The following is a 12,849-nucleotide window of genomic DNA, read 5'->3' on the forward strand; positions in this document are numbered from 1 at the left end:
GGGGTAAGAAATTTTTTTGGAACTCGACCAATTTTTTTCTCTCTAATTTTAGCGCGTCGGAAGCCGCATAAAATCCTCAAATTTGTTCACTAATGCCAGGATCTATCACCAATGCTAGACCCCTTCACTTCTAGCCTCATCTCACTTCTGATTATATTTAACTTGAAAATGAGTCCATTTTAGACTGAAATTATAATATTATTGTGAATATACTTTTTGTTTTTCCTAGATTCCCAAAAATGCCTTAAATGAACTTATATTGTTTTTTGAGGTAAAATTGCGTTGATTTATATTAGACTAACTGTTACCCGCGTCGTCGCTCTCGTGTAATAAGAACTTCCATCAAAATGATATAAAGAATGCGTAGATTTTACTGATGACTAATATTTTTACAGAACCCTAGGAGAGAAGGCACTCGGCGTTGCCCGTCAGCCCGACGGGACATTTTTTATTATTTTTCATGCAGATATTATTCCATAAATAAGCGATTTTAAGTTTTTGGCCGCCATTTAAAAAGATGGCAACAAATCGAACCCAAAAGATCACTCAGCCCGTCTATAGGTTAAAGGATACCAGTGTACTTAATATTTGCAAAATCGGTCGAAACGCGCGGACTTTGTTGCATAGAGAAGATTTTTTTACATTTCTGGGCGCCATTTATTAAGATGGCGGCGGATTGAAAAAATCTTCCTTAGTACGCGCCTACTACTTCTAGGGCAAGTGGTTTGGGCTGGGCGTTGATTATCAGTCAGTCTGTCAGTCAGTCAGGACTTTGATTTATATAGATATAGATTTATTTAATATTAAAGTGAATGGTACATATATATTTTAATGAGTTCATTTCAACAATTAATTGCAGTATATATAAACTGAAGTACCCTCTCGTAAGTTTTTATGTTAACGCAGTAACAAATTGGGATCGTCAGCTGTAATCTTTGGTTATTCAGCATGTTTTCCAGAACATTTTCTTTTCTATTTTCTCCAAGCCTCGCGTTTTACGAGAGTTGTTTGTTTGACTTTTCTTCCTACGACAAACTCAAATATAAACACGAATATAATTAAAAATTCAGACAGAGACAAAAAGAACAGTCCCATTCGAAACTGCTTTAGAGAAAGAGGTTCCACAAGGCTTTTGACCAATTTGTGTTCTTCCAAGCAAATATGCGTCTTCCACACGTTGAACCGTTGGTCGTGGTACAGCAAGTGACCCTCAAACAAGGCTTGTGATCTGAATGAAACTTTATTTTGTAAGAAGTAAAATATTTCGTTGTTGTGGGGAAACCGGTTTTACAAATACAGAACAACTTTTATGTTTGATTTCAAGATGGTGAAATCATTAACGAAGGTTCGAGAATAGCAAACGCAAGACATTGTAGGCAAGCACAAAGGTTTCTTACGTGTTTCTAAAGACAGCAGAAATATAAGGATGGACTCCTCTCCTGATTGGAAACGCCAGTCTGGTGGTGAAAGCGGGTTCTTTTGAAAGATGTATTTGATTCTCAAACATCTCGCATAACTCGAGCATTTTAATTCCTTCCATTATAACGATCTTTGGTAGCATCGAAAATAATAAGTTGTCCGCCATCTCGTTAAAGCGTTCCACAATATTGGTTTCAGCCACAGTTTCTATCATGTTGTGTCTTAAAATCTGTTCGTGGATAGCCTTGGCAACTGGATCTATCGAATCCTGAAAGAATATTATATATCATTTAAATCAATAACATATGTATCAATGCCGAATTTGCAACAGTATATATGTAGTTGTAATGTAAAATCAATTATATCTCATGGTTTTGGAAAGTTCATTCTCAATTTACTTTGAAGTGTTCTTCTGATGCCGAGTCTTTAGGAACATAAATGGGCAGGTTAGGATATCTCAACATATCCTCCAGTGTTTCAATGTAAACTCTTTTCGATGGTAAGGTCAACTTTGAAAGAAGGCCTCCCGAAATGCATTGCGTCATAACGAAACAAAAGATTACCCATGAACAGACGGCCAATTTAAGCCCAGCGTACTCGTATACATTTGCATTTACTCCTATAAAAAACGCAGTATTCGAATGCCTTGATAAGTAAGTAGCATCAGAAGTCAATAAGAACACCCTTCAGAAGGGGGAGGTTACTTTGTCGCGTAGTTTGTTGAAACAGAAAAACGGTGCGATGCATTTAATTTAAGAAATTATGTCCAAGTTGTTTACCACATTAAAAACATTTTCCCTATAGAGATATCTCAGTTGTGACGTGGGTGCCTAGGAAAAACGTCACCGGTTTAGCTTTGGCAGCGGGCGGCCATGTTTGGTACCGCTTTGTTTCTATGAGGAAATAGCATGGGTGACGTCACACCAAGGAGTCTGAGATAGCTCTATATATGATAGTGTATTTTAGTAAAGTCACGCGGTTAATAGTCCGCTACTTTGGCGCTACAACGTAAGAGTTCCTTAAAATTTCTATTAAAACGAGTTCGTAACATTTTCCGAAAAAGGTGTCTCATTGACATGTGGTTTGTGTTGAAGTCATAAGACAATTTACCGAGGGGCCGGACATGGAGCGATTTTGTGTACGGGATTTCAAGATTTTGGGATTTTCAAAATGATTTTGGAATTTTGAGATGGATTTTAGGATTTTGGGTGGGAATTTGGAACTTTGACCAGGATTTTAGAATTTTGACCTGGATTTTAGAATTTTGACCTGGATTTTAGGATTTTGGGTGGGAATTTGGAACTTTGACCAGGATTTTAGAATTTTGGCCTGGATTTTAGGATTTTGAGTGGGAATTTGGAACTTTGACCAGGATTTTAGGATTTTGATTGGGAATTTGGAATTTTGACCTGGATTTTGGGATTTTGAACGGTATTTTGGGAATTTGACCCTTATTTTAGGATTTTGAACGGTATTTTGGGAATTTGACCCTTATTTTAGGATTTTGAACGGTATTTTGGGAATTTAACCCTTATTTTAATTTTCAACTTATTATTATAGTGTTCTGAGTGCTGAATTATATGCCAGTAGGCCAGGACAGATAGGCCAAAAATGGGCTTGACCTAGAACATTTGAACATAAAGATGAAACTTGGTACATGTGTTGTTTTTGACCCAACAAAAAATATACTAAAAGTCCCCTGCTGTAGAGCGCGAGCTTTCGCCGCCATCTTGGAAAATGGCCGCCGTGAATTACAGCTACAATGTATTCTACATTCTTCTTCAAAAATTATGAAAATTGGTGCACATTATGATTGGAACCACATGAACATCATGGCAAAGTTTTACAGCTCTGTGTTTAATAGTTCGGTCGCCATATTGGAAAATGGCCGCCGTGAATGCTAGGTACAGTATATTTCACCATGTTGTTGGAAAATTATGAAAATTGATAGCTATTATAATCAGAGCTGTGTGAATCTCATAGTAAAATATTGAAGCTATCAGACACATAGTTTGGCCGCCATGTTGGAAAATGGCCGCCATCAATGCCATTTAGATACAGTATATGGTTCAAAAATTATGAAAATTGGTAATTATTATGTTGAAGACCGTCTAAATATCATACTTGAATATTGAAGACGTGCTACTGATAGTTTGGGCGCCATCTTCGAAAATGACTGCTCGAAGTGCAAAATATATTACCTATGTATAAAATTTTTCGATATTTTTTTATTGAGTAGATGATTTTCATGAACGTATAAAACGCCATAAAAATAACTTTTTTCGAGTCTAAATTATCGATCCTTCTTCAAAAATGGTCCCTGAAATATTACTATCCTAAAATCTGGAAAAAAGAAAAGGAAAGCCATATTACTTGGATTTTGGTTATGAAAAACCGTGTTATATGGGGTATATACATTCTAATGTCGTTAAAGATTAGATTTAAGACACATTTTTAACATTTCGTTCATATTTCTCGTCATCCTGAAGATTTTTTATTACGGCTAATACCTTGAAAATGACCACACATTGCCCAGCAAGCTAATCCTGATCGTCTACATTCACAGTTCTTTATACAAGATGTTCTGCAGACTGCAGGTAGAAATAATGAGTGTTACAAAATCATCTGATGCCGGAAGGAGAATGGTGTGAATGGGATTAAATCGTTTCCTAGCTATTTTGGACTTGAAGATACGCTCGGAAAAGTGTAGTTTTGCGGTGTCGGTTGTTGGATGAAGCTTAGCGAGATCAAATGAGGACTTGACAGTATATGTGGCAACCGTTCCATTATAAGTGTAATATCTACATAGTTGAAGCGTGACGTGTCAATTATCACCCTATGAAAAGCGAAAAGAAATCTCTCTTCGGCAGCAGCTATGGCTTCCCTAGATGCAATATGGCCATTAAAAAAGCGCAACAAATTTGTAAGATGTTGATTATCTGTCAATACTTTAAACCACGCCTTATCATAACCACACCAGTCACAGCACATAAATGGAAGAAATGTTCTCTTAACCTTTTTAACTCAAAAAACTTATCGTGGCGGAGGGGGCCAGAGTTCGGTGTGACGGTTCGGGAGTTCCTTGGGTTCGCCCTTGGTTCAGACCGTTCCTTGCCCATTCCGTGAAGGTTTTGACCCCCCCCTGCTTCGCCCCCGCCTATTTGTTGCCTCGGCTCGCCCCCGCTATTGGTAACCCTCTAGGGGTCGCGGATACACTATTTGTTTGGGCCGTATGGCACTGTTGTGCTTGGAGAGAACTCCCCCGTCCCCTCGAGTCTTCTGCTGCCTTAATCCTTCCCTATCACCGACCAACTCCTGACTGGGCTCGCCGCTGACGGTGTCCAGCTTCTGTCACCTGCTCAAGTGGCGTTTGTTGGTCCCACTGGCCGATCCCGTGTGCCATGACGGCGGTTCCGCAGGTTCAATTTGGAATATGATGGGGAGGGGCGCTGATAAGTCCCCTAGCTAGGTGTAGCGCCTAATCAATTATTATGAAAAATCTTCAGGATGACTATGAATATGTATGAAATGCTAGAGATTTGTCTAAATTCTAATCTTAAACAACACTAGAATGTATAAACCCCATATTAAATCATATTCTCTAATCAACATGTTGAGAATAACAGCTTAGAATAACTTTTGCTTCTTTCAGAATTTAGGGCAATGATTTTCATTTGGCCATTTTTAAAGATGGCGTCGATAATTTCGACTTCGAGATATCCAATTTTTGTTTTTTATTACGTTAATGAAAATAATCTATTCAAAAAAGGAATTTCAAAAAGATTTATATATTTGAAATATATTTATCATTTTCAGCAGTCATTTTCGAAGATGACGCCCAAACTGTCAGTAGCACGTCTTCAATATTCAGGTATGATGTTTAGACGGTCTTCAATATAATTATTACCAATTTTCATATTTTTTCAACCATATACTGTATCTATATAACATTGATGGCGGCCATTTTCCAATATGGCGGCCAAACTATCTGATTAATGGCTTCAATATTTTACTATGAGATTCACACAGCTCTGATTGTAATACCTATTAATTTTCATAGTTTTCCAACAACATGGTGAAATATACTGTCCCTAGCATTAACGGCGGCCATTTTCCAATATGGCGACCAAACTATTGAACACAGAGCTGTACAATTTGGCCATGTTGTTCATGTGGTTCCAATCATAATGTGTACCAATTTTCATAATATTTGAAGAAGAACGTGGAATACATTGTAGCTGTAATTAACGGCGGCCATTTTCCAAGATGGCGGCGAAAGCTCGCGCTGTACAGCAGGGGACTTTAAGTATATTTTTTGTTGGGTCAAAAACAACACATGTACCAATTTTCATCTTTATGTTCAAATGTTCTAGGTCAAACTCTAAAAGTCCTGGGCTACAGTGTATTATCGTCCGATTTCAATCCCCAGTGTATTGTTTTCATTCAATTTACTATACTACCACTTAAGCATAGTGTAAAAACCGAAATTTAAAGTAGATCACCTATTCATCATATTATGACACCATATTTAATGCATATCAAGGGAGTGGCGCTAGTTATGTTAACAAATAAGCCGACCGTCACAACAAATCCGTTTTAGAACCCTTAAAATTAAATTGATTTTTATTACTTTTAACACTCGGCCTATCTACTAGTTTTCATCGTAACATGTTGAAACAATTAAGAAGTAGAAACTTATCCGAGATTTATCTGTAGAATAATAAAACAAGTTGCGAAACCAAAATAAGCCTCTCCGAGGTGAGACGAGGGCTAACTACCAAATTAAGAGGTTTTTCTCAAAAAACTAAATAAATATAGTTGATATTAATTATTTTAATCGTCAGAAATATACCTTTGTTCTAGTTAAGTCGCTTTAAGAAACTTTATTCCTAAAATAATTTTAAACATAGCAATTTTTAACGTTTGATTTCTAGCGACCATCTTTTTCACTGATTTTGTAAATTTATAAGGCAATTGGTTCATATTAAATGATAAGACAAGTTTGGAAACATAAATACACCTCTCCGAGTCGAGACGCAATTACGAGGTTTTTCTTAAAAAATTAAATAATCGTCATTAATTTACCTTAATTCTAGCTAAATCTTTTTAAAAAAAGTCATTTTAAACATAGCTATTGTTGATCTTTGAATTCAAGCGTATGCCTCTTTAACAGCTTTGGAAAAGGGTATTGATTCACAATAAATGATAAGAAAACCCGCAATTGCAATTTTTGGTGGAAGCCGTGCCATTGGGAGGCTATAAGTTTCTCGTAACCCTATGCCAATCGCCGCGTACTTCTTAATCCTAACGATGGGAGTAGAAGCCAAAAATTGCTTTCTGTGAACACATTTGCTCCGATTTGCCAACTGCGGACGCGGTGACAGACACACACACACATTTAGTGATTTTGAAAGGGATTTTAGAATTTTCACAGGGATTTTAGAATTTTCACAGGGATTTTAGGATTTTCATTTGGATTTTCGGATTTTAACTTGGATTTTAGGATTTTCATTTGGATTTTAGGATTTTCATTTGGATTTTAGGATTTTCATTTGGATTTTAGGATTTTCATTTGGATTTTAGGATTTTCATTTGGATTTTAGGATTTTCATTTGGATTTTAGGATTTTGACTTGGATTTTTGGATTTTAGGATTTTCAGTGGGATTTTAGGATTTTAAACGGGATTTTAGGATTTTCAAAGTGATTTCAGGGTAAGTGTACGGGATTTTGGCCGAAGTCCGACCCCTCGCAATTTACCCTGATTTAAACAAATCTTGAAACTCGTGAAGACATTTTCAAAAACGCGGCTGAGAATCGATAATTTACGGTGCCTGTTCCGTGTGAATTTAGTTTTTGAATAACCAATTTGAATGCCCGATAAAGCCATTGAATAACAGAAAAAGGCGACACCGAATGCTACCCAGGTCTGCAAAAACAAATATCATTTTCAGTGGGTGCACATTTGAAGGAGTATACCAGGAATAGATGTAATTTTAGAAGCAGGAATGGAGAATAGAGTAATCTGGGCGCGCTTCAGAGTCCCGGACCCCCTTCCATGGGACGGGGGCGTATGAAAGAAGAGGCGGGTCATAGCGACAGAGGTAAAAAGTAATAACATATTTTACGGCATGCCGGCAGCAGCGTCATCAAAACGTATGTTGAAGTGAGCCAATAAGATAATTTAAAATTTACGTCAAGTGTTGGAGGGAGGTGCTATATTCTGGGCTATGATTCAGACTGAAGTAAATACTAACCGTTCTCCATTCCTGCTTCTAAAATTAAATCTATCCCTGACTATACAGTGGATATTTATTCGAACGTTATTTACCAAAATATCGAAAACGCCCAGAAATGAGAAGGCTGTTGAACGAACTTCAACAGCGTCACTGGAACTAGTTATAATCCATTCGTCAACTGAGAATACATTGGTGAATTCCACATATTTAAAGTTGTCAATTTTCGGTTGAATCATAGCGAAACCGATGTCAGCTTCCTTAAATTATATTCGAATATGACCTTCAAGTAGAACGTCTTAACTAAATAATCTAACTTGGTTGCACTAACCCCTCTGGCAAGTATTCCTAGCATCCCAGTGCCATTTCCTTCACCATATATTCGACCGAAATCCATGTCATTCTTAGTGAGAACTCCTGTATAACTAAACAAAATTATGAAGCACCACAGATGATTTGCGTGCCAGTTATATCTTAGACCACCTAACCCATGGACAGGCAACTGAATAGGAAGCTAGGTTTGCTTAGAGCAACGGCTGACACTAGCGCTGTGGCGGCGGATGTTGGACGTTTTTCACCAAACCCTAGTAGAATTCGCGCCATTTTGTTTTTTGACGAGTAGAAGCCTCCAGTCACCGATATTTAAGAGTTGAATCTCATTGTTTATTTATTTTAGCTTGTCTCTAATTAAAGATTCATAAACGATCTATCAAGTTAGTTTTTGTAAATATCACACTGGTATTGTTCATAAAGTCTGTTTAACATTAAGCCTTGGCTAAAAAATATCCCGAACCATTACAGAGGAATTTTTCTTTACGGGACATTTGGCGATAATTTGCGGTCAGTAGACGCGTGAGGGCGCGTGCTACGCATTGACATTTGATAACGCGGGTTTAACATGGCTTTGCCTGTCCATGGGTTAGGTGGTCTGAGGTTATATTTACTTCGTATTCATTTTCAATATTGTTGATTCAACAAGAAGTTTAACTTCACCGTCGACTACCGGAGGTACCAAGCTATCGAAGAAGCCCCAAAACGGTAACTGGTCAAACGAAATTCTTATGTTTTATTTTTAACGTTCTGGCGGTTGGATCATCACCATAGCAATAACATTCGGATATTTTCTATAGTACTTACGGCTGTGGAGCAATACGTTAGAAACGGCCGTGCCTCCATTTGTGCTGTTTTTGGGTGCTCGGTTATCGGAGAGTTAGAAATTTTTGGATCTTGGTGATCACAGAATTCGTAGTGCAAACGTGAAAAATTTAATTCGGTACGGCTACTGGAACAGATCCAAAGTAGGCCTACCGATTACTTTTTTAAAAACAATTATTCACTTTCCCCTCGCGGTTAAAACAAATTGTACCTATGCAGAGAAACACTTACGTTTGTAGCAGAATTCGTTAAAAATAGATTTACACGTTTAAACTGAACGCTACCTGCGGACGAAACTAGATCATAGAACATGAGTTAGCTTAGATCTGTCAGTGTCTTTCGGTTTTATCAAGAATCATAAACCAAGAAAAAAAAAATGTTTTCGAAAACCCAAGCGCAATTACCTTTGTATAATGTGAAAGCACCTGTTGTCGGCAATATTCGTATTTTCAGAAGTGAGATGAGACTAGAAGTACTGAGCTAACCCAAATTCTTCACTCGGCAAAAGTGAATATTCTTGATAACACACCAACGGTTGGCCCTCTAGTGGCGGTTTCAGAATTTCCCCTCCAAAACGGGAGACGCTCGCGGTGGTAGACGGCCGAACTAGATTCCAGCACCCGCGTCCGTGTTTCGCCGCTTTAGGTTGATGGGAAGGGGGTAAGAAATTTTTTTGGAACTCGACCAATTTTTTTTTCTCTAGCGTAGGCGCGATTGAAGCGGCGTAAAATCCTCAAATTTGATCACTAATGCCAGGATCAATTACCAATGCTAGAGCCCTTCACTTCTAGTCTCATCTCACTTCTGGTATTTTTGCCTGTTTTAGTTTTTTGAAGTATAACAATGCTGGAGTTCACTTACATAATCGATTAGTCTGTAAAGGGAAAGAACCCTAGCTCCTTACGGGAAAGTCTCCTTCGTATGTTATTAAAACAGCACAAGGTAAATAAGTATGAGAACATTTTTTACGATGTCCTCGTGCTCCGCTTACACTGGGCTGAAAATTATGTATTACTTAGCTTTCACCTCAATGTTGCCAGGACGTTGGTGGACAAGAGGCTGCAGAGAGATAGGCCTGCAGTTCAGTTTCAATCAGTACTTGACTAACTAGGCTAAAAAAGCGGGCCTGACAACACTGCAATGAAGGTAAAGCTGAGACAATAGGGAGGAATTTCTTCAACTCCTTTAGTGAAAACATCTCTATATTAAACCTTCCGACTTTGCTTACGAAATATGATGTACTTTATCTACATCGTTAACCTCATATATTCCCAAGATAGAGGGAAATAATTAGCCTCCTTGCCAATATGGTTCTTGATAATTAGATTTTTGGAATTTTCCTTTCATGTCGAGCTGACTAATTACTGGGTAAACATTGTTTTCGGCATAAGATAATGGGATATATTGCAATTATGGTTAAGTGTTGTTTTTTTCTTATTACATTTTTAATTGCATTGTTTATACACTGTGGTATGTTTTTGGTATTGTTTGGTTACATACAAGATTTCTATACCATGTAAATATATACTATATGTATATATATATTATTGGGGGGATTGCTAAGGTAATCGAAGCAATTGGATTTTTTATTAAACTAATAATTATCCCGTGGAAACCGAATAATTTCCTATTATATTATTAATTACACTGTTTATACACTGTCCCCAGTAGCACAAGCCTTCCGCATAACAGTCGGTTAAAGGTCGAATAGTCGGTTTACGGTCCAGTCAGCTGTACCATGCTTATTCCGACACTTTTCCGACTCATGAAGCCGACTACTTCTTTTAGTTGGCAATGCCGACATCTATCTGACAGTTGGAACAGAGATGGTTTAAAGTAGGCTTGCCTACCGTCTAGAAAATTCCAACTTATTTTTTGCCAATTGATTACCGACTCTCTCGCGCTAGTCGGTATTGTGACGTTTAAGAAGAGTAAAATTAAAAGCAAAGTTATGCTTAGGCCGTTTAGTAACCGACATTTATCCGACAGTTGGAACTGAGATGAATTAAAGTAGGCTTGCCTACTGTCTAGAAAATTCCAACACATTTTTTGCCAATTGATTACCAACTCCCTCGCGCTAGTCGTTATTGTGACGTTTAAGAAGAGTAAAATTAAAAGCAAAGTTATTCTTAGGCCGTTTAGTAACCGACATTTATCCGACAGTTGGAACTGTGGTGGTTTGAAGTAGGCTTGCCTACGGTCCTAAACATGTAACCCATTTTAGCCAATTGATTACCAACTCCTTCCCGCTAGTCGGTATGGTCACGTTTTAAAAGAGTAAAATGAAAAACGAAGTTGTTGTATAGGCCTTCTTTTTCCGTGGGACGGTTTTTTGGACTTTTACTATTCCGCATATGCCACCAAATTTTTTTTGTTATATATTTAACTTATACTATATTTCGACCCACAAGCAGAAGTTGATAATCCTATATTTTTAGCAACACTAGAAACATAACGTTACAAAAAAACTGCAAAGCAAGAAAACACATCTGATTTTCTAGTTTGAATTTTCCAACCTGTAATTTCTTGGGTCAGGTGACACGCCTCTTCTATTGGCGTAACTAAGGTAACGCCATGCACGTCATCATCGAAGAGGGCGCTGCTAGTGCGAAAGCAAGTCAGCCTTTCCAGTATCTCTGACGCGGCTGGGTCGTTAGAAGGTTTAAGCGAGATTTTTGTGGTCGAAAATGATTAGTTCTAGGCTTGCTAACTTTTAATTTCATCACTAAGGTTCTTTGTCACACTATATAAACTAGAAACGTCTTCGTTTGTCACGTAAGGTTTGAATTTTGTTATTGAATTATCAATTTATCTTAGAGCCAGTTTTATGCATAAGCCTTTGCTTTTTTACCTAGCTTCTCATCTGCTGGGAACCACACCCATAGAAAATGAAACCAAAACTTAAACGTTTATGTATACCTTCAGTTTCTTTGTTTGATTATAAAAGAAGCAAGTGTTTTGGGCCTTTGGAGTTCAAAAATCATATATATTAAGTATTTTAAAGATTTTTGGTTGTGAAAATAATACCGAATTCCAAAATAGATTTCAATTTGTTTTAGTTAGAGAATTTTTATGCGGTTTCAAACATTTTAAGAGAAAAATGTGTCAAGTAATACCCTTTAGAATTGCATGGTTTTTTTTTTCCTTAAAAAATCTGTAAGTGTATATTTTTCATTAAGATTTTTGTAATTTAAGAGATAGTAATTGGCCAAATCGAAGATATTAACAATGAATATTAATAAATGCTTTAATTGATGTAAATATTATACTCGCCCTGAAAAATTTTAATTTTTGTTAAAACCAATTAGCTAGGCAGCTAATAATTTCATTCGACTAGTCGTGTCATATAGAATACATTGTTTAATATTTGAAATTGTTATAATTGACCTGCATGTTACTTGAAATATAAAAAGTACAAATTCTTAAGTGTTGTTCATTGAAAATGTATTAAAGAAATTTCAATACTAGGTATCAGTATCCTTTACTATAAGCGAATGAAGCCTCGAGTTAAGGCTTGATCGTCGCAAAACCATCGGGCCTCGAGTTAAGGTTTGATCGTCGCAAATGCGTCGGACCTCTTGCTGACAGGCGGTTAAGTCGACTCTCAAACGTGTTGGATGAGGGTCTTATTTCATTCGTGTCGTAACAGTCGGTAAACCAGTGGGCCGTAGTCCCACCGGGCGGACATTTCGATTCTCAAACCCTTACTCTACCAGCCCTTTACCGACGATTTACCGTTCCTATACAAAAAAGCCGCGAAATCGTCGGATTGATCGCGGCTTTAGGTAGGCATAATGACGCCGACCTGTAGTCGGCCAACAGTCGTTTTATAGTCGCCTCATAACAGTCTGAAAACCGGCGGGCCGTCGTCCCGCCGGCCGGACATTTCGACTCTCAAACCCTTACTCTACCAGCCCTTTACCGACGATTTACCGTTCCTATACTAAAAAGCCGCGAAATCGTCGGATTGAGCGCGGCTTTAGGTAGACATAATGACGCCGACATATAGTCGGCCAACAGTTGTTTTATAGTAGCCTCAAA

The 12,849-nt window shown here is 37.6% G+C and overlaps 1 protein-coding gene across 1 annotated transcript; it reads right to left on the reverse strand.

The window, feature by feature from the left end:
* Positions 1–796: 796 nt before the first annotated feature.
* On the reverse strand, positions 797–10,404 carry LOC149658735 (putative glutamate receptor). Its single transcript, XM_089844484.1, has 9 exons — positions 9,040–10,404; positions 8,791–8,935; positions 8,598–8,695; positions 7,985–8,078; positions 7,749–7,913; positions 7,178–7,346; positions 1,818–2,038; positions 1,398–1,687; positions 797–1,228 (listed from the first exon to the last, which is right to left on the reverse strand). Exons 2-9 carry the CDS (start codon positions 8,827–8,829, stop codon positions 973–975), a joined length of 1,332 nt encoding a protein of 443 aa, XP_089700610.1. The 5' UTR covers positions 8,830–8,935; positions 9,040–10,404; the 3' UTR covers positions 797–972.
* Between the last annotated feature and the right edge of the window lie 2,445 nt (positions 10,405–12,849).

This window comes from Phalangium opilio, unplaced genomic scaffold (genome assembly GCF_054372755.1).
Source record: "Phalangium opilio isolate 3A_F unplaced genomic scaffold, DU_Popi_V2 ptg000075l_1, whole genome shotgun sequence".
Lineage (NCBI taxonomy): Eukaryota > Metazoa > Arthropoda > Arachnida > Opiliones > Phalangiidae > Phalangium > Phalangium opilio.